Raw genomic sequence first — 20,085 nt, forward strand, 5'->3', positions numbered from 1 at the left:
GCTCAGCAAAGCAGTTGCTCCCCTTAGTCCCTGTCATCCCACTGGCTGGGTGAACACTAATATTTCCCCATATAATCACAACTTTCTTCTGCTCATATAGCATCACAGAATGATAGAAAAGATTGGGTTGAAGGAACCTTAGAAATCACCTAGTTGCAACTCATGCACAGGGATGTCACCCACTAGATCAGGTTGCTCAGGGTCCTATCCAACCAATTCATCACCCTCTACTCAAAAGGACAATTTTGTGAGCTGTAGGTGCTGTTTTAATGCATAAAATATCAAGCAAAAATTCCTTATCTCAGCTTCTTGCCCCCAAACACCCCAAAACAGAAGCCCTGGCTCCTCCTCTTTGCACAGACACTCCAAACCATAACAAGAACAGGTAGACATATAAAACTGTGGCCAATGTAATGCAGCCAACAAAAGTGTATTATTTTTAACTCAGTGAAGACACAAACCATATGAAGCAAAAATAAAGCCAGTTAACCTAGTCAACATTACGTCTCTTAAATAAAAATTCATCAAACTTCATCACTGAACTTCCTAAACATCTTCCTGAGCACCATGGCCAGGCGGTGCCACTGTAATTAAGCACGTTTTTGGGAGCAGCTGCCCCTGTGCAGGAGGCAGCAGAGCCCCTGGCCATAGCCCTGAGCCTGCCACCAGTAGCTTTTTGACCCAGTTCTGTCAATGTACCTATTGTAAATGCAAAATCCTTCTTCGGATTTGAAGCAGCAGCCACCTGCACAAATAAGGCTGGGTTATAACTCTGTAACCCAATACAAGCACTGGAAGCTTAAAAAGTTTGTATTCCAAAAAGCACTTCTGACCTCTTCCTTAAAAGTTCACTAATCACTTTTAATTCATAATTTATTTCCTCTTAATATACTTGCTTTATGTAATGCTCCCCTTTCTGCCCCCCCCTTCCTCTCCTCCTTTCTTTTTTCTGGAAGTTCCCCAGGAGAAAATGGTATTACACAACTCCCTTGATTAACTGGAAATGAAGCTTTTCCCCCTCGGTAGTCGCGATTTGGTAGAGTTTCCAGGACATAAAGCACGGCCCAGAGTGCTGAAAGGCAGAGAGACGTGGGTGGAAGTGATCCAAAGGCCCTTAAAGTGATGGGGGTTGATCTTGGTGGTCCCCAGAGCAGAGCTCTGAAAGGCTTTGCCTATTTATCAATGGGTTAAAAAAGTGTAATATTACCATTTTTCTTGCTCCTCTGTATTTTGACTGCACAGAGTGACATCCTAATGTATAGCAATACATGATATATCTGAAATTGTGCTGGTAATGTTAAAAAAATAAATAAAAACCATGCTCCTAATTAAAATAGCTTTGTATTACAGGGAAAGGAGACTTTGCAGGGGAAGGGAAGGTATGGCATCTGCTGCCTTGGCCACGCTGACACCTCCCTGCCCACAGAAGTTTTGATGGAAAGCAGCTGGGAATGGGGTATTTTGGAGGCAAGACATCACCTGCAGTGACAGAGGTGTCCACCCCATGCTGCACACAAGGATTTACCTACCCTGGCCCATGTGCCCCTGCATGAGACCTGTGAATTATCATAAAATTTACCATAAAAGCCAAACAGAGTTTTCTGGGGGCAGCATGGTTCCTTGCTGCACACTGTCTCGGACATCTGGGTGCTTTTATCCCTCTAAGAAACTGAAAATTCTGCAAATCCAGTGCAACAGTAGCACTGAAAACTTCACCGTCGTGTTCTGCAAGCACAGGGCCAGGCAGGGTGGGCACAGCCACCTTGTCAGCCCAGCCCCTTTCCCATGCACCTGCCCATAACAGCTGCATTTTGCAGCCAGGTGACATCCCACAGCCCTGTTTCTTTAAGGGACAGGATGAACTGGGCCACATCCGAATGGCACGGGCAAGGGCCAAGGCTCTATTCACACTGACTCGAGGGACACAACATGTACCATGCCTTTTAAAACCAAAAAATGGACAACTCCCAATTTCCATTTCCAGCCTCCTGCAACAATGCTGTGCCCTGCTGTCAAGGAACGTGTGAATAAATTGAGGAAAGAAGGTTAAAGAAGCCCAAGGGAATAGGAGTCCCTTCTTCTTTATTGCAGTTAATTTTGACAAAGGCTCTTCTGTTTCCTCTCCTCCCCCCTTTTTTTTTTATTTGGAAGGGCTTCGTGCCAAGCTGCATTATTCCTCTTCACCATGGTACTGCCATGAAACCCGCCTGGTATGTTTGCCTGAAAATCACAGGTTTTCATGGAAATTGTTTTTATCTCAACAACTACTTCCTTTGTCACCTCAGACATGAAAAGAGGAGGAGAAGGGCTCGGGCTCAAATCCCATCCCAGCAACAAAACATCCACGAAAAAGCACCACGACCTTCCAAACCCAGCCCCATGAAAACCTGCCCTCCCAACAGGGCAGAAACCCTCCAAAACCCCTTTTTACCACCTCACTCAGAACACCAGTGCAACTGCAAACCCATGAGAGATGCTGTGCACAGCCTCAGTTTGAAACGAGGCTTGGGGGAAAAAAAAAGCATCCCATTGGTGGGATTGTTTTGAAGTATTTTTTAAGTGGAAATAGTTTCTTTTCTTCCAGCCCATCGTGGCAACCAGAGCCCTCTGGCTCCTGTCAGCAAGGCAGGAGCTCCTCAGGGGCGTCCTCTATTTCCAGCCTATTTACTGCTCTGTTGAGAAAGGAGCCTATAGATGCTCCAGTTCTCAGATTTGGGACTTTGGAGGGACTGGGTTATTCAACAAACCAACCCTTTCTAAACACTGTCAAAGGAGTGATTTGATGCCTTTCAGTGCTTACCATACAAAACACTGAAAGACCAGCGGACTTCAAAAGCCGCAGGAGCGGAGCTGGAGTTTGGCAGGAGTTCATTAGCTGCCTGTGTCCTTCTGTGTGTGGCTTGTAATTACATGCAGACCCGGTGCCAAATCCTCATCTACTGAGGGGTACCAATTAACGTGCTGCTGGATGATTCACAGGTAGCTAACGTCGAGATTTATACACCCGGCGTGCCAAATAGCCCATGCGTTTTTATTATTAATTTTATTATTATTATTACTTTAAGCTGGCCTCTTTTTCCCTCTTTCCAAGTTATCATATAAAAACAAGGTTTTGGCAGTAAAATTGGGATTGTCCAGCCTGTTCCCAGGGCCACACACTGGTGGGCCTGATCCTGCTGACACTGTGTACCACATCTGCAGGGAAATGCACATCTCTTGGAGCATGGGCCAAAGGCTTGCAAGTTAAGCCACCTACTGTGTCTTCCCTTTGCAAAAAGTAGAGATTTTCTGCTCCAAGGAGAAAAAGTATAACACTGAGGCACCCTTTGCACTCTGTACTTGTCTTTCCTGCTGCTTGTACCCTCTTACTCCTACAGGTAGCAAAACAGTAACAGCAGAAGCTTCAAGAGCAGCTGGGGCAGCTGAGCAAGCAGGTAACTAAAAGTGATAATTTACTTTTTGAAGGGGAAATGTACACAAAACTGCATCTCCTGTAGGAAAACATAACAGTTGTTAGTTTTTCTGACAAAAGATAATAAAAAAAAAAACAACCACAACAAAAAAGAGCCTTTCTTCTCTTACTTGAAATCTGCATCCCTTTGCCTGTCTTACTGGAGATCTGCATCCCTTTGCAGCCAGCTGGCTCCCCATGCAGCCCTTGGCAATTAAAACCTTGAGAAGTCACAAACAACAGCATGGAAGTGAGCCTTTTGTTTTCCTGTTTTGTCATTCCTGTCTTGTGTTTGATCCCAAGATTTCTCAGGCCAGAGGGAAACTGTGGGCCCAACGGAGCATCTTGGCACTGGCTGGGCACAGGTCTCCAAGCTCACTGCTTTGCCACTGCTGATGGTTTTCCCATGGGGAGCATGGAGACCCAGGCCTCATCTCCTTCTGCTTGACTTTCTGTTTTCCAAAAAACACTGCTCCTCAGCCCTGGGGGATAACAACTCCAGGAGGGCTGCAAGTATAACCCAATGCTCGCACCGCTTTATCCTTCTCTAATAAACCTTTCACTGCGTTTGACATGATACAGGTCTTGTCCAGCCATGAAAGCTTTCCTGCTTATCAGGAGAATTTTTAATCAACCAGCAGGGAAAACATGGCCTGACATTTTATTGCTTCCTTGTGCTTTGCTTTTAGATGTTTCGGTTTCTTCCAGCTTGTACTCTTGCTAATCTCTTTAGCCAGGGATCAGTGGAAAGCCTCAAGTTTTCCATGCCCAGCAGCTTCCCCCAGATCATTTGGAGTCAGGGCAGGCAGAGGAGCATGGGGACAGTGGGGGGTTTATGGTGGGATGGAGAAGAAGGCACCAAGATCTCGATTCACTGCAGGTTCTGGAACAGGGTTTTGTCCCGGCCACAATTACAAAACAACAAACAACGTCTGTGGGGAAGGGTCATAAGAAGTTCAGCTTTCCTCTATTAAAACCATCTGGTGCCTATAAAAAACCCCAACTGGTTGGTTGGGATGGTTGGTAGCACCTCCTCCCCGCTCAGCTCTTCCTGGCACCTCACGGGAACGTGGTGGCACCAGAGGTGTCACAGTGAGGGACAGGGCTGCCATGGGAACAGGGACCTGGCAGACACCCCCTCCACTTTGCATCCCTCCTGCTGCAAAGAAGGTGCCCCAGCATCCACCTCATTTCACTTCTTATCTGAGCCAGAACTTCTTTACGAGGTGCCTGTCCCCTCAGGAACGCCAGCTCCTAACAGAGTGCCCTCAGTGAGAGGGCTGAGCTTTCTGAGCAAAATAAAACATCCCTGTGAGGCCTGCGTGGGACCCTGCAAAGGGTTTCTCCAGGTCACAGTCACCAAAGGGTCCCCCTCCAGCATCAACAGCGAGAGGCACCGCCAAACCTGCAGGGGATGGGAACCTTTATTAAAAGAAAAAACAACAACAACAACAAAAAACCTAAACCTCTCCTTTGTTTCCAACAGAAATAAAAGAAAGGGGGGTGAAACAAAAAAAAAAAAGGAAAAGAAAGGAGAGGAGAGCTTAGAGCCAGCTCCCCAGCCTGTAACACAAAACCAGGCTGTGCTGGGAAACCTTACACCACGCGGCATCCAGCTCATGTACTCCTGCTCCGCTCGCCGCCTCCCGGATGCTTCCCCAAGCCCAAACTGCCCTTGAGAGAAGCCAAGCCTCAGCCTCGGCTGAAAAGCCTCTTTGTTTGGATTCCCTTTCCAAATCAGCGTATCCTGAGATTGAACTCCCTTCCACCCCTCTGCAGGGCTTTTTAATGTTGGGATGCCTTTGGCAGCAGCCAGCTCTGCCAGCAGGTTTGCGGTCCCAGCGCTCAGCCCGCCGAGCCGGGCACCCTCAGCACGAGGAACTTTCTCCACGATGAAGGAGAGAAAGGCAGGGAACAAGAAAGTATTGCAGAATTACTTCAAAAGATCCTTTAATCATGGATGGTGAACAGAGGAGCTGAGTTCTCCTTAATTAAACAATAGCTTTAATCAGCCTTCAATAGCTGGCATTACTCAGAGGGTGGTGAGGCCCTGGCTCAGGTTGCCCAGGGAAGCTGTGGCTGCCCCATCCCTGGAAGTGTCCAAGGCCAGGTTGGACAGGGCTTGGAGCAACCTGGGATAGTGGAAGGTGTCCCTGCCCATGGCAGGGGGTTGGAACAAGGTGAGTTTTAAGGTCCCTTCCCACCCAGACCTTTCCATTGTGTGACATTAAGGCACAGCAGTGAGCTGACCATTTTGTCTTTCTTAAACTTGCACAACTGAAAGGAAACCAAACCAGACAAGGCATCAAAGAAACCCAGGCATGGGGTCTGGACCATGCACACATCACCAAGAGGGTCTGACTCCAAGTACTGCTGTGAGCTTTCCATGCAACCCCAAGGCCATCACTCTCTGAGGCCTTCAAGACAGACCACAAGTCTCACTGTACACAGAAATAAAACGCATTTTCTTGCACTGCCCACTCTGTCTGCAAGCTCAGGGCACAACTCTGCTACATCCACACAGCCCCTGACAGGCAGCCGGGGTCTCCTATGTCCCTTGGGACTTGCAAACGCCCCAAAATCCTGCATTCCCACAAAAGGCAGGGATGTGGTGCTCCCAGGGCAGGACCTCTGCTCTAGCACCGACCCAGCTGAGACCCACAAACAGCACCAAGGTGGTAATTTCACCCCTCAGAGAAAATGCAGCAGGTCTTTCAGCAAGGGAGTGTTAATGAGAATATCAGCCTGATACCTCACCCTGACACTAAAGGGAAAATCCTCTTCTCCAAAACCAGCCTCAGGCCCAGGAATTAAAGCAATTTCACGGGGGAAGAAGTTTTTCACTTGCAGGCAGCTTTAATTAACCCCAGTGTTGCATCTTTCCCTGTGAAAGCAAAACCCTGAGATTTAAGCAGGTGGATTTTCAGGCTCTGGACCCAATACCCACTTGTGGCAGAAAACTTCAGCAAGAGCAAAAGCAAAGTACCTGTTGTTATATCCACACTCCTGATGTATCCCAAACACTATCCCACTTGTCTGGCAATTTCAAACATGCTGCATGCCTAGATTCTGCAGTGGCTCTGAGAGTTTTACACACAGGAAAACTTCTTTGTGCCCATGGTGATTTATTAAAACAGGCTTTCTCCAAAATGCTATCTGGCTTTTCCATGGGTTTTGCATTTGACAAAGATTCATACCAGCTCAGTCAGAAAAAGAAATGCCACAAAACTTCTCCTTTAAGGAAAAAAAAAAAAACCCAAACTACCCAACCCTCACAGCCCAATGCTTTAGAAATGCTTCCACATGCTAATCAGCCTCCTATTCAGTTCCAGACTGAATAGGACTCCAACAATGACAAAGAAATACGCTGAACCTATCCCACATTTCATCCCCTTCACTCAAAATGTTGCTGTTACCTTGGTTTTCAGCCGCTTTGTGGGAGCTGCAGCAGAATGACAGCTGCATGCTAAAGCTGCAGGGATGGTCAAGAAACCAGGAGGGCTGGATGAAAAAATATTTGGCTCAGATTATGTGGGAAAAAAAATGGGATTATTTGAGGGGATAGTAACTGATGGTGCAAATTTTTATGAAAGTTAGTAAGAAAAAAAAAAAAAAAGGCAAAAAAAATCCCTCTGGGTCCTCTACAAAAAGCACAGCCTCTTGTGGTCAGGCAGCAAAGGGAACTTTCTCTCAGCCTGGCAAGTATGAGGAGGATAAAAGCCCCTCCAAGCCCTTCCCTTTGAGAATCATCCATTTTTGTAATGTGTTATCAACTGGCAGATGCCTTAGTGCAGCTTTTCCTCCACATCCTTAACCTGAAAAACTCCAGCTCTTATTCTGGGAAACGACAAGCCAGCTCCTGCTGCAGTGGGTGAATCCAAGGTTGTTTCCCCTTTCTGCAAAACATGGAAGCACCAGAACAGAGGCACCTGGGTAAGTTTTCACAGGAATTCGGGTGGGAAGCTCCAGGACAGGTGCACACATGTCCCAGGGACACACTTCAGCCCAAGTCCTGGCAGTCACGGACTCCTCCAGTCCCCGAGGATCTGATTTCAAGACACTTTGGGAGGCCTGGCAGGACTGGCAGAAGCACTGAAGTTTGCAGCTCCAACGGGGAGTTCAGGAAGGAATCAGAGGTGCCTCAGCAGCTCTGAAAGCCCCACTGGGCACCTGGGTGCCTCTGTACTGCAAACACTGCCTTCAAAGTGTGCCCTCGCCGGGCTCCAGCGCCTGCCCACGCGCCGAGGTGATGCTGCTCCTTCTGCTCCCTGTCTCCCCAGATTAGAAACTCCCAGAGGCACAAACCTCCCGTGACGTGCCCGGGCAGGACCAAGGGCAGCACAGCCTGGCACAGGGATCCTCGGCCCAGCACTTGAATTTTCAGGGAGAAGCAGCTCCCCAAAAAGCAAGGGCCATCTGATCAGTGATCAAAGAGCCGCTCCAGAAACCTGCTAACACCAAACTGATTCACAGCTATCGACTTCAAAGGAGCTTTGCTGCCTGCCATCGGCTCGCCAGCCATCCAAAATAACTCCCTGAGCATCACTCAGAACACAAATGCACCCAGTGGTTACTGACCAGACCTGCTTATCAGCATTTCACCACGCTGTTTGAGACTTTCCCTTTGGAAACTAGCACTTTAAAGGGTGGTGGGCCTTGCAGAAAAGCCTTGGAAGCCCTCAAAATGCTTGGGATGTGGGACTGGTTGCCACGGCTGCTGTGCTGCTACAAAGACCAGAGCAAAGACCTCGCCGTCAGCTGGCTGGGAACGATAACCAGGGCTGGGCTGGCTGCTCCCTCCAGGCTTAAAGGGAAGCCCATCACACCACCCCCCCAAAAAAAGTCATAAATAACCTGCTGAGTGTCAAGGAGACAGGAAGCCCAGACCCCATTTGGCACATTGGCTTTCAAATTCAGTGGCTGCCACTTGGAGGATGTGATGAGGTCTCAGCTTCATATTAATGCTCAATTAACAGAAATGTAATTAATATCTGCATGCAGTGCCTGCATGGTCAGACACGGGAGCACTGCTGGCTGGCCAAAAATGGCAGTAATCTCTTATGATTTTACAGGTGAAAGTACCTAATTTCTTCTTTTGTGCAGCACCATACTGACACTGCTGGGAGGCAGAAGCTCTCTGAAGGAGTATCATTTATTTTAGGAGGGATGACTGCCCAAAACATCTCACCAGTAACTTTCACTTCTTCTCTTTAAACCCATGGAAGGAAGAACCATGCTGTTCTCAGCTCCAGCAGCCAGAAAAGATGATGAGGCTCCAAGAGGTGCAGTCTGACATCTGCAAGCTCCCGAAGCAGTGAAGGACAGCTCAGTCCCACAGCCACCTTTGGTGTTCAGGGCAAGGTGTGGGTGAATCCAGCAATGCCAACTGCTCCAGCCTCAATTTGCTGTGTTTTCCAAGCATCACAGGCTATGCCCACTGGTGTGTTTTATCAGAAAACCCGGAGGCCCCTCCCAAGCTCCTCAGTGCCATGACCGACACACCTTCACATCTTTCTGGGCAAGGGATGCAAAACTATTGGAAAGTAGTAGAGGATTCTGAGCAGTCTCCATTGACTCCGTGTCACCAGCACTGTCAGACCAGCTGCAGCTCCATCTGGGCTCTGGCTGGCAGCCCCAGCCTGGCCCTGAAAGAGGGCACCATGTGCTCAGAGAAGACAAGGTCGTGCATGGATGCAATCCTGTTCCAGGGCTGGAACAGGAACACACAGCTCAAAGAGCACAGGCATTTTCAGAGCATCACAAGCTCTGGAGTTAAATTACATGTTCTGCTTGTAACTTGACTTGATGCAGAGTCTGTTTTCAACCCTCTGTCTCCAAAACATCCAACACATGTGAAAAACAAGCCCACTTACGTGACTGACTCCCAAGGATGGAGTTCCATTGGAATTTCTGGTACTTCCAAACCTGCCCCGACAAAGCTAATTTTCAAACTCATTCATGCATTCTCTTGGTAACAAACTTATGCTTAAGGCTTGCTTTCAAACTGTTTGCATCAAAATCCAAATGAAGACACTTCAAATTCCCTGGTTTTCGTGGCATTCTGCTTCCTCAGGTCAAACTGGAGGAGCAGCTTCTGCTGATCACAATCCCACTGTTGCAACTGAGCCCTTGTGTGCAGCTAAGAAGCAAGAAGGGATTCTCCAATTTCCCAACAGTTTCTCCAACACATCCCTGGCCACAGACACCTGATCCACACAAAGGAACTTTCCACCTGCTCTAAAACTGTGGAGCAGGTAGCGTCCCTCCAAGGTGGATGTCATGGGAGAGAGTGAAACGGAGATGGGGTGGTTTTGAAAGGGATGTAAGTGCCCTTCTGGGAAAGGGGGCCACTGATCCATGAAGAGATGTGACACCAGGGCACTCTCCTCCCAGCTTTTGGCAAAACCCACCCAGCTGAGGTATCTGGAAAGGCAGATGGAAGGTTGGCCACAGGCTGGGCCTCCAGACATGCTGGCAAGGGGGGGGAGCACAGAAGAGCGTTCAGAAAACTGACTTCAGACTTTTATAATTACAGGATAAGCGCTGGATTACTTTAATTCACCTCTTTCATTGAGGTTTTATCATTCTCATTTCTGAGCCTTTTTGTTTGTTTGTTTGAAATATGAAACCTGACCGATCGGAAGAGCTGAACAAGGCCCTAAGACAGAACAAAAAGGAAGAAGTGTGTAAAAAAAAAAAAAAAATATATGTGTGTATGACAGCACTCATACAAAACCCCAACTGGCGGGGGGAAAGCCACATCCTGGGAGGGGGTTTCCCTGCTTCCTTCCCTGCTGGGACACAGCCCTTTGGGATGCCAGGGAAGCTGCTGTTCCCAGCTCTGGCTGTGTGAACACTGGGATAGGAGGGTTTGAAGGCTGCTGCCTTTCCCCACGCTGCCTTCAACAGGCAGGCCCTTGTTCCAGGCACAGGCAGGCCCGGAGACCACAACGGTCCCTTCTGGATTACTATGGATGAAGTGGGAGCATTGTATGAAAGGAACGGGGAGGATGGAGCCTGCTCCGCCAGAGCAGAGCTGGGGCTTTGCCTCCCCCTCTTTGAAGGCATTTCAGGCAGAGATGGGGCCACACAAACACCCTGCCTATCTCACATGCTGAACAGGGGCCCTGGTTTGCCAGAGGTTCCCCAGCTGTGGTATGCAAACCATTCTTGGGTGGTACACGGAGCACACGCATCTGGAGAGACACCACCAGCCTGTATCCAGACAAACAGAGTCAGACCAAAGCGGCCTAGGAAAGGCATGCATATTAAATTGAGATTTAAAGGGTATAAAAATAATCCGTTTGATCTGGGAGTGATGTTTATATTATTTTCTGTGCTCACTACAAACAGACAATTAAAAAAATGTCATCTGCTGTAATTGTGATTCCCATCTCCTGCCTGTCTCAGCAGCAGGTACACAGGATTCAAAGCACTCCTGGCCATGAAGCAGTTGCATGCAATTCTGCTTTTCCTGGAGACACATCTTCAGGCTGGCCAAGTTCCACCAACTCAGGAAAGCCAACAGATTTATACCCCTGAGGACTCGGTCTGCCATAGGTACAGCATTTCCTTGTTCTGCAATTAACACCTCAAGTATAATTGTCACTAATAATCTCTTTTTGATAGGTCGGTTGTCTTTTTTTTTGTTTGTTTGTTTGTTTGTTTGTTTTCACAAAGCAAATGCAGAAAAAGTGGATTTCAAACACCTCCAAAATATTTCTCTCGCCTTTACTTCCTGTCATCTTTGGCTCCTTTGGTCTTTGAAGGGAGTCACAACAGATGGGTATCACACTTTAGGTGCTGACTGCTGGTTCAACAAGAAGCTTTTCCAGGCTCAAAAAAAGAGCTCCTTTACTCCCAAGTTATGGCAGAGTCCAACTGCACAGCAACCTCATGCCAAGGCGCCACTTCTGCCAACCTGCCTTTGCCAGAGCACCTCCAGAGCAGCCATCCATGGCCAGGAGCTCGCTGCCACCAGGAGATCCTACAGGTTATGGAGAGATACATAAACACGAACGACCAAACCCCACCTAGGGATGCTCAAAACACGATGACGACTCTCCACCCACACAGCTTCTCCCGTGTGGTGTGGGCTCGGTCCTCCCCGACACGGAGGAGACACAGCGTGGAGAAGGCAACACCGAGGTGTTGGGACTGCCCAGCTGGTTTGGCACAGTCAGGTCTTGCTGTCCCTTGCTGGAAACAAGAAGTGGTTGGCTCAAGATCTTCTTCAGGTGCACAGAAAGATGTCACCCACGCGACAAGTGAGTGCTGCGCAACGGGGCAGTCCTAAAAATAAAAACAACAGCCCCAACCCAAACAAAGTAAAGTTGCTTAACTCAACACATCCAGCTTTACACCATCCAAATAACTCTAACCTCACCCCTCATCTCCAATTCCTCCCACTCCTTACATTAAATGACAATCCCAGGCCTGTTTGCACCAATTTTCGTGATGAGGCGACAGGGCCCCTGGCAGAGCTCAAATCCTTTTTGCTTCTGAGAGCTGGAGGACTACACAACTTTCTACACAGAAGAGGGAAGTCAAGAGTAATCTAAACTGTTAGCCCAAATTATAAGATTATATACCCACTTACATAAACATGTCAAGGTCCAGCTAACATAAATATTTACTTTCAAAGTTCATTTTAGCATCAAGCTCGCTACAGGAGATGCCAAATTTGTGAGAAAGCTGCAGAGATAATAAGGTTGTAAGAGGTCTATCCATCTGTTGCTTCAAAAAACCTTCCCAAGGCAGTAAAACTTGTGCTGCACAGATTAACTGGGATTGACAGAAGAGAGAAAATTAAATTAGAGGCAGAAAAGAAGAAGGGCAGTAAATTATGTGCAGTTTACATCCCACCAGCCTGAAACATATGCTCCCATAAACCCAATTTCCACAAGCTTCAGAAGCAGGTAAGCCAGATGAAATCCTTCTATTTTATGGCACAAGCAGGACTTTTTGGAAGCTGTTTTACCTGCACAAGCTGCACAAATACAAGCTACTGAAGACCCTCATCTGCCCTATCACCCTTGCTGACACAGCCTTCCCCTCTTCCGAGATTAAACGCTTGACTTAGCACCCGTCAGCAGAGCACAGGTGGCTGCTCAGAGCTTGCTGAACACCAGGAGTCCCTGCCAAGGGAAAACAGCAGGTCTGAGAGGAGTAAATTTAACCCTAGATGCTACATCTGTGGGGCCAGGCTCCAAAACATCCCACCTCCAGGGTCAGGGCAGGAGGCTTTTCTCCACCTGGCCACACCTCCTGCATCAGGAGGAGGTTTGGTGGCTGTTGCAGGACAAAACCCCACAGCACCAGAGAAAGCTTCCCCGGAGATCTGGCCCAGCCAGGGTCACCCCAGTCCCCCCAAAATAACAGCTTCAAGCTCCAGGTAGGAGGTGCAGTAAACTCCTGGCAGAGGGATGGGCTGAGGATGATCAGATGAAGGTCTACCCATCACACCACTTGTTTTGCTGCTCAGAGAGTTCCCCACTGGTCTACAAAGTAAAGACACCAACCAGCTCAGCAGGGGGAACTTCAGACCTGCCCAGACCCCCTCCATCACATTTTCAGATGTTTTACAGCGATCAGGAGACAGGGACAGGACAGCGGGGACTCTTCCACACCACCAAGCTCGCCTGTGGCCTTAACAATTTCAGGAAGCATCTTCCAATCCTCTAAACAGAGCCCTCCCAAGAGGAGGAAGCAGATGGAGAAAGTTATTTTCCCCCCTTGCATGACCTGCTTTAATAAATGCACACTCAGTTCTTTTCTGCCTTTTTTTACTGAGTTAAGCACGGGCATGGAATTTCTGGGAAGTTCACAGTGTCGGTGATCAAACCTCTTGTTCATGCAAGAGCCCAGGGATTTATGAGTGCCAAGTGCACTCATTAGAGGAGTGGGCTGGTCATTCAGTAACATCCAGCTCCTTGCCAACTCAACTCAAGTTGGAAATGCAGGAAAAATGGAGGGTTTGGTGCAGCGGATCTTCATCCACTGGCTCTGTGACCTGCTCCCCAAGAAAAAAAAGATACAAATCTTCCTCTTATGCACTTGCTATCAAGATAACCATTGTACTGCTTAAGGATGAAAGACAAAAGTGGATCCTTCTAACTACTCTCACCAAATTAAAGCTGAAGGAAGCTCCTGATAGCTCAGCTTTACTACTTCAGACTTTCTTAGATGTTTATGGTAATTGTCTTCTGGGTAATTTGTTTAAATTTGTGTGTAAACAAAGGGTTTGTACACATCTACAGCCTCACACAGTGTGTGTGTCATTTCTGAGAAACATTCCAGCCATAGATCACTCTTTTCATTTTCCCTTCAGAGAAAACCAATTCAAGGCCAGATTATGGCATTACCTGCAGCAGGAGCCAGTGCAGCATCAGAGGGCTCTGCAAATCAAATGGCCAGTTTTAATATTTCCTCAAGTGGTCCTCAAATGAGAAAAAGCCTTCTGTTTCCCTGCTTCTCTGAATGTCTTTGGGCAGCTGCTCAAGAGGCGTAACTCAGTTTGACTGCAGTGGAGGCCGTGGCCATGTGCCCACATGCACCAGCAGAAGATCCCTGCACCTCAGAAGAAGTCATTTCACTCAATTCTGCTCCTTGTTATCTTATATAGGACTTTTTTCCCCCCCCCACTCTATATGTAAATATCCATCAACTTGTACTTGTCCACATTGCTCTTACAGGAGGGATTTGGCTAAGGCACCTTTTTTCCACTTTCCAAGTGGTTTTTGGGGATTATTTTTACAAGAAAATGGGAATCAAGTACTTGCAAACTATAAGGTCATAGTCTTCCCTAGCAAAAGGCAGAGGCAAGAGCAAGCCAAGCCTCCCATGAGTGGGGCAGCTTTGACAGCAACTCATGCCCAGTCATCCACTGGCAGGTCCGACACTCCTGGTCCTGGTGTATTTGCAAAGCCCATCCCCAAACACACATCGTGAGCTATCCATCCCCAAACACACATCATGGGCTCTCCATCCCATAATCACCTCTCTCACCATGTCCCACCCATGCTCTTCATCTGCCAGTGATCAGTCCGATCTAAACTTTCTGTTGCATTCATGCTCTTGCATTTAAATGCTCCTCACCCTACAAACACCCAACAACAAAACAACAACGAAGAACCCCAACAAAAACCCCTAAACAAGCCAACTCTGGTGTTTACTTCCCGATTTCCACCTGTAGCAACCTGAAACAAAGCAACAATCACAGTTTTGCTGTATCACATGATTCCCTGCCAACAATACTTTCCAGTGATGCTTGATAAGTCCTGTTTACCCAAACTAGCACAAGTAGAATAACACATGTCAACCAACTGCTTTTTCATTTAGGACCCTTAGCCCAGAGAAGGGGGAGCAAAAAACCCTTTCCCCATTCAAATAGCACCTACTCATGCCAGGAACGCCTCAAGTTAAGAAAACTTGGGTAAATAAAAGTTTAAAAGTTCTGACTCCTAGGAGCTGTTTTACTAGGAATTCAACTTTCTGCTTAAATAAGTGAGGTAAGTCCAGCTAGTTATGTTCCTACTTATATTAGTTGCATATATGGGATATCAAGTATTTTTATTTTTTCCAGATCCGAGAAGATGAAGCTTTCTGCACTGGCCCCTGTTCTTGTGGGAATATAAAGAGAAAACCATGCCTCCCCTCCTAATGTATTAGTGCCCCCTAATATACACCAGATGATCAATAAACTGCATAAAAATTAAATCAAACTGACAGTCTTTAAAAAATGGGCTCTAAGCAGAAACAATTGTTTTAAAGACTGTGGTGTCTGGAGTATTAAACTCACGTGCTGTTGTGTTATTAATCTCTTTGTTGGAAGCCAGTTGATTTCCCCTGCCTGTATCTGTCAATTAAATATTCAGCATCGCAGCCACAATGGAAGAGTTGATGTTTTGGAATGCAAAAAGTTTTTTTTGAGACGCGCTGCTGACAGCTCCCTTCCATGCCACAGCATCTCCAAAAGCCATCGCATCCCCAAAAAACGAGCGGGCAGGCAAACCCAAAACCTCTGCCAGGGGCTGCGAGAGCGCTCCGAAGTTTTAAAGGAATGAGTTTAGCGAGACGGGAGAAAGAGAGGAGCTCTGGTAAAGCCGCCAGCAGGAGCGACGCGGCAACCAGAGCGGCAGGAGTTGCTGTTTTCCATTATTAACCAAAACACGAGCCGGGCTGACCGTAGAGCGCTGCCTCCACCTGGAGCTGGCCCCGGCGCCGCCGAGGTGCCGCCGAGCCAGCGCCGGGCGCGGGGCCCGTGCCGGGGGCAGCCCCGGGGCGCATCCCCGAGCCCACAGTGCCCCCTGCGCACCGCCCGGGCCGCTCCCCCAGCGCCGGCAGCGGGGGCAGCGAGCCGCAGATCACAGCAAACCACCCGGAATGAGTGCGTGGGGGTGCGGGGCTGCCGTGCCCGGCTCTCCCCGCGGGGACCCCCGGCCGCCCCCCGCGCTCCCCAGCCCGGCGCGGCCGCTCCCCGGCTGCCCCGCTCGCCGCCCGGCCCGGCTCTCCCGGCGGCCCCGCTCCGCTTTTGTTTGGGAAGCGGCGCGGCCGGGGCACGGCCGAGCTCTGCCCGCCCGCCGCCGAACTTTCCCAAAAGTTTTTCCCGGGGAGCGATGGGGGTGCGGGAGCCGGGAGAGGGGGCGCGGAGCCCGCGGTGCTCACCCATGACGAGGCAGAGGCAGTCGAGGCAGATGAGCAGGGCTTTCTTGCTGCTGCTCTTGGCCGGGTTGTTGTTGAGCGCCGGGCTGCCCCCATTCTTGCTCTCCGGCGGGATCGCCTTGTCGTACTTGTAGCTCTGCATTATCGGGGGCGAGCGCCCGGGACGAGCCGTGCCGAGCCGAGCCGGGCCGTGCCGGGCCGCAGGGAGCCGCTCGGAGCCGAGCCGAGCCGAGCCGAGCCGCGCCGCCGCCGGGCTCGCACGCCGTGCGCCGGGGAGGTGCTGCCCGCGCCGCCGGAGCCGCTCCCGGCCTCTCCGGTGGGGCACGGGGAGGCGAGAGAGGCAGGCGGGTCTTCCCAAGGAGAGAGGAGGGGAAAAAAAAAAAAAAATCAAAGTAGCAAAACAAAAACCAAAACAAGCCCCCCCCAAAAAAAACCCCAATCACCAGGAAAGCAGTGAAGGGGCAGCGAGTGAGAAGTTTGCGGGTTGTCCCAAAGGCGGTGGAAAAGTCCTGGAGGAAAAGCCGGGGGCAAGTATTAAAAAAAAAAAAAAAACAAAAAACAAAACAACAAAAAAAAAAACAACAACGTGTATATATATATATATATATATATATTTCTATATATATGTGTGTATATATATGTTTGAAGGTCTCAGTCCGGGAGAAGGTGCGGGGCGATGCTGCCCCGGGGGCAGGTGGGCTCCGCGCTGGGCTCCGCTGCGCTGCGCTGCGCTGGGGGCTCCCGCCGCGCCCGCCCCGGCCGCTCTGGGAGCCACCGGCTCGGTTCTGCACTTTTATTTCGCGAGGCGCTTTCCACCCCTCAGGAAAAAAAAAAAAAAAAAAAAAAAAAAAAAAAAGAAGAAGAAGAAGAGGGGAAAAAAAAAAAATCAGTCACTTCGCCTCGGATGGGATATCCAAGTAAGCACAGCCCCTTTCCTGCATCTGACATTTTACATACATAATTAACTCCACATTTTTTCCTCAGGGAAGTTAAAAAAAAAAAAAAAAAAAGTTAGGAGCTAAGTTTTCTCTCGAATGAGGGAGCCTCTAGCGTTCGTTCGTACAGGAGTGCAGGGGGGAAAGGAAAACAACCAGCCGATCCAAGGCTGGAGGACTCCCGAAAGCTGGGAACGGTGCAAGGGGCAGAAAACTAACAACAAATAACTTTATAAACATTTTTCTCATGTTTTTTTCTCCCTGCCCTCCAGCTCTGTTCCGTGTGCTGACGCAGGGGAGGGGACATGATGTGTGGGGTACCCACAGACCCTGGCAGACCCCAGCCGGGCGACCCTGGGCTGAATTTTGGCTGTGCCACCCTGCCAGGTGCCACCGCCGAACCGTGGCAGCTTTGCCCTCCCGCAGCAGCACCACCACCTTCATCAAATGAGCGTAACGAGAGAGTTGGGTGAGGGATTGTTGTGTTGGTTAATCGCTCGTTTGGGCTAATTAAAAACCATCAAGGAAGTAAAGGAGAGGTTTCCCAGGAACCCGAGCTGGCAGGAGGGCAATGCTGTGCTCTGAGCAGGGGTGCAGGAGGTGGGGAGAGAGCTGCTACCCCCGGGAACTGCTCAGGATGGTGTTTTAACTATTTCTCCTCTTCGTTTTGGGTCGTGCGTTTGACCTCAGCCTCTCACCTGTGTGCTGGCACATATCCTGCTGCATCCCTGGCGTTTCCCGGGCAGGGAGAGTCCCCAGCAAGGCCACCCTTCCCTGCTGCTCCTCCCGGAGCTGCAGACTACAGCCCAAGCCTGGGCAAGGGCAGGTTGTCAGGAATCTGTTTAGACACATACACGGGCATACTGAGGCCAGCCTGGGAGGGAGGAAGAAAGTGAAGTGGCTGTTTTCAAATTTTACTTTTATATGTGTGGTATAAAAAGAAAGGGGAAAACAGAACTTGGACGTTCCCCCAGTTTTTTCATTAAGCCTCAGTGATGCCTCAGTGACGTGAAACCAGGTGCCACCTCCCACCTTGCTGTTGAGGGGACTCTTTTGCCCGTTATCATCACCCCATGGCACTGAATACAAAAGCATCACTTTTGGCCCAAAATGGTGCCAATCACCCACCCAGGGAAACAAGCTGGCTTTGAAGGACACATCTCAAGGTCTCTCTGTCTTTCCCCTGAGCGTGGCAGAAGTGTGGGTGCCTAATTTAGGCTCCTTGGGTGCCTGGAGCAAGTGGAAAGAATCTTCACGTGGGAATTCTCCCCCAGCTGTGGGCACACTGCCCAGCCCAGCTCACATCCACGGTGGGGTCAAGCATCCACCTTCCCATCACCCTTCAGAGCCTGGCCCTGCCTAGAGGAGCCCACAGACTCCAGCAGCTGGCTTCATCCTCCCCAAATTTGCTGATTCCCTGGGTTAAATTCCATTTTGTGTTCAAAGTAAGGAGAAAAAAAAATAAATAAACCCAAACAAAAATTGAGACTTATCATTGTAACAGCAAAAAAAAAAAAAAAAAAAAAAGACTTTCTTATACTTTCAGGGAAAATGAAATTATGGTTTTATATTTGCATTTACAGGACCCCTCAGGCTACTTATGTTTGCATTTTCATAACAAAAAGATTGTGCTGTTAATTGATGCAAGCCAGGACACACAAATCTGAATCTTGGACAACTTCTTAAGGCAGCAGCAGCCACCACAATTGCCCAGTTCACATCTGACAATGGGTAAGTCAGAAATGCCAAAAAAGCAGCTTCTATGCCTTTGTCAATAATATGCAAGAGATTCATTGGTAATAATTGTTTATTCATAAATGGAATTATCAAATATGCCATGCAACAGTAGCCTTCAAGACCTCAGCTTTTCCTTTCAGTCAGACTTGAAATTCTCACTATGGACTGAGGTTTCCCTTTATATAAATTATTTGAATGAGCTGAGTTTGTATTATTAGTGAATTTTTCTCTGCATTTTTGAAGAAGGACTGATTTTCACCACCTTCCCACCCCAGCTGAACCAAACCTCTGGTAAACAAGGAATACACTGATATAATTTCTGGGAAGATCAAGAATTGTTGTACCACTTGACCTTTCCCAGACTTATTTCATAACCCAACAATTTGAAAAGATAAATTGAGTTTTATTCATTCAGTCTTGTCATTTTAAGAGAATCATGTCTTTAAGGCTACTCCTGGAATAGGCAAAGGGGCATGAACTTGTTGCTTCCCTTTTATCTTTGTATCAGTGGGACAAGACTATGTGGAAATCTGCTCATGACATGTCAAGAACTTAAAAACTGAGAGGAGGTTTGTACCTTACTCACTCATCATGACCAGTCAACATAATCCTGGCCAAAGGGTATCTGCCAAAAAAAAAAACATCCTAAGCCAAACTAAAAAACAACAGGAAAAGGCTCTTGTATTTCCTTTTTTTTTTTCTTCTCCATAGAAGAGGGTGCTCAAGTGGGACAGTGAGGTCTGGTTTGGGGCAAGAGGAGCCCAGACCTCTTGCTTGAGAGGTTGTGAGAGCTTGTGTTTCCACCAGATGCACAGGGTTGGTGTGGGGACAGAGAGGGGAAAGGAGAAGGCTCCAGATTCTGCTCTGAGGCTCATGGAAGTAGTTCATCCCACACATTATTTAACATAAAAGAACTATTTGTTGGAGCAGGGAGTGAACCTGTAGCCTGCCCTTATGCTCCTGCTTACCCCATCCTGCTCCCCTTGGCTCAGCACAGCTTTAAGGTGTCCCTACAACGTGTTCCATCAGTGCAGCATCCAGCACTGGCTCTGGGGTGCAGAGGCAGCTGGGCAGCAGCACTGCCCTTGGCCAGCACCGTCCCTGTGCTCCTGGAGCTGCTCCTTGGCCGGGCAGGACGTGGCCCTGGCACTCCTGGCTGCTCCACTTACAAGTGCAGAGTGTCCCAGAGCCCTGGAATGGTTTGAGTTAGAAGGAACCATAAAGATCATCTCATTCCCCATGGGCAGGGACAACTTCCACCATCCCAGGTTGCTCCAAGCCCCATCTAACCCAGCCTTC

General features: G+C 48.7%; 1 protein-coding gene across 1 annotated transcript in view; it reads right to left on the reverse strand.

The window, feature by feature from the left end:
* Positions 1-16,865, reverse strand: part of PLPP3 (phospholipid phosphatase 3) — a 44,556-nt gene extending 27,691 nt beyond the window's left edge. Inside the window, exon 1 of the mRNA XM_053985764.1 lies at positions 16,118-16,865. Coding sequence (XP_053841739.1) covers positions 16,118-16,256 — 139 coding nt within the window. The 5' untranslated portion in view covers positions 16,257-16,865. The remainder of the gene's footprint in view (positions 1-16,117) is intronic.
* Positions 16,866-20,085: the final 3,220 nt, after the last annotated feature.

Source organism: Vidua macroura, chromosome 9 (genome assembly GCF_024509145.1).
Source record: "Vidua macroura isolate BioBank_ID:100142 chromosome 9, ASM2450914v1, whole genome shotgun sequence".
Classification (NCBI taxonomy): Eukaryota; Metazoa; Chordata; class Aves; order Passeriformes; family Viduidae; genus Vidua; species Vidua macroura.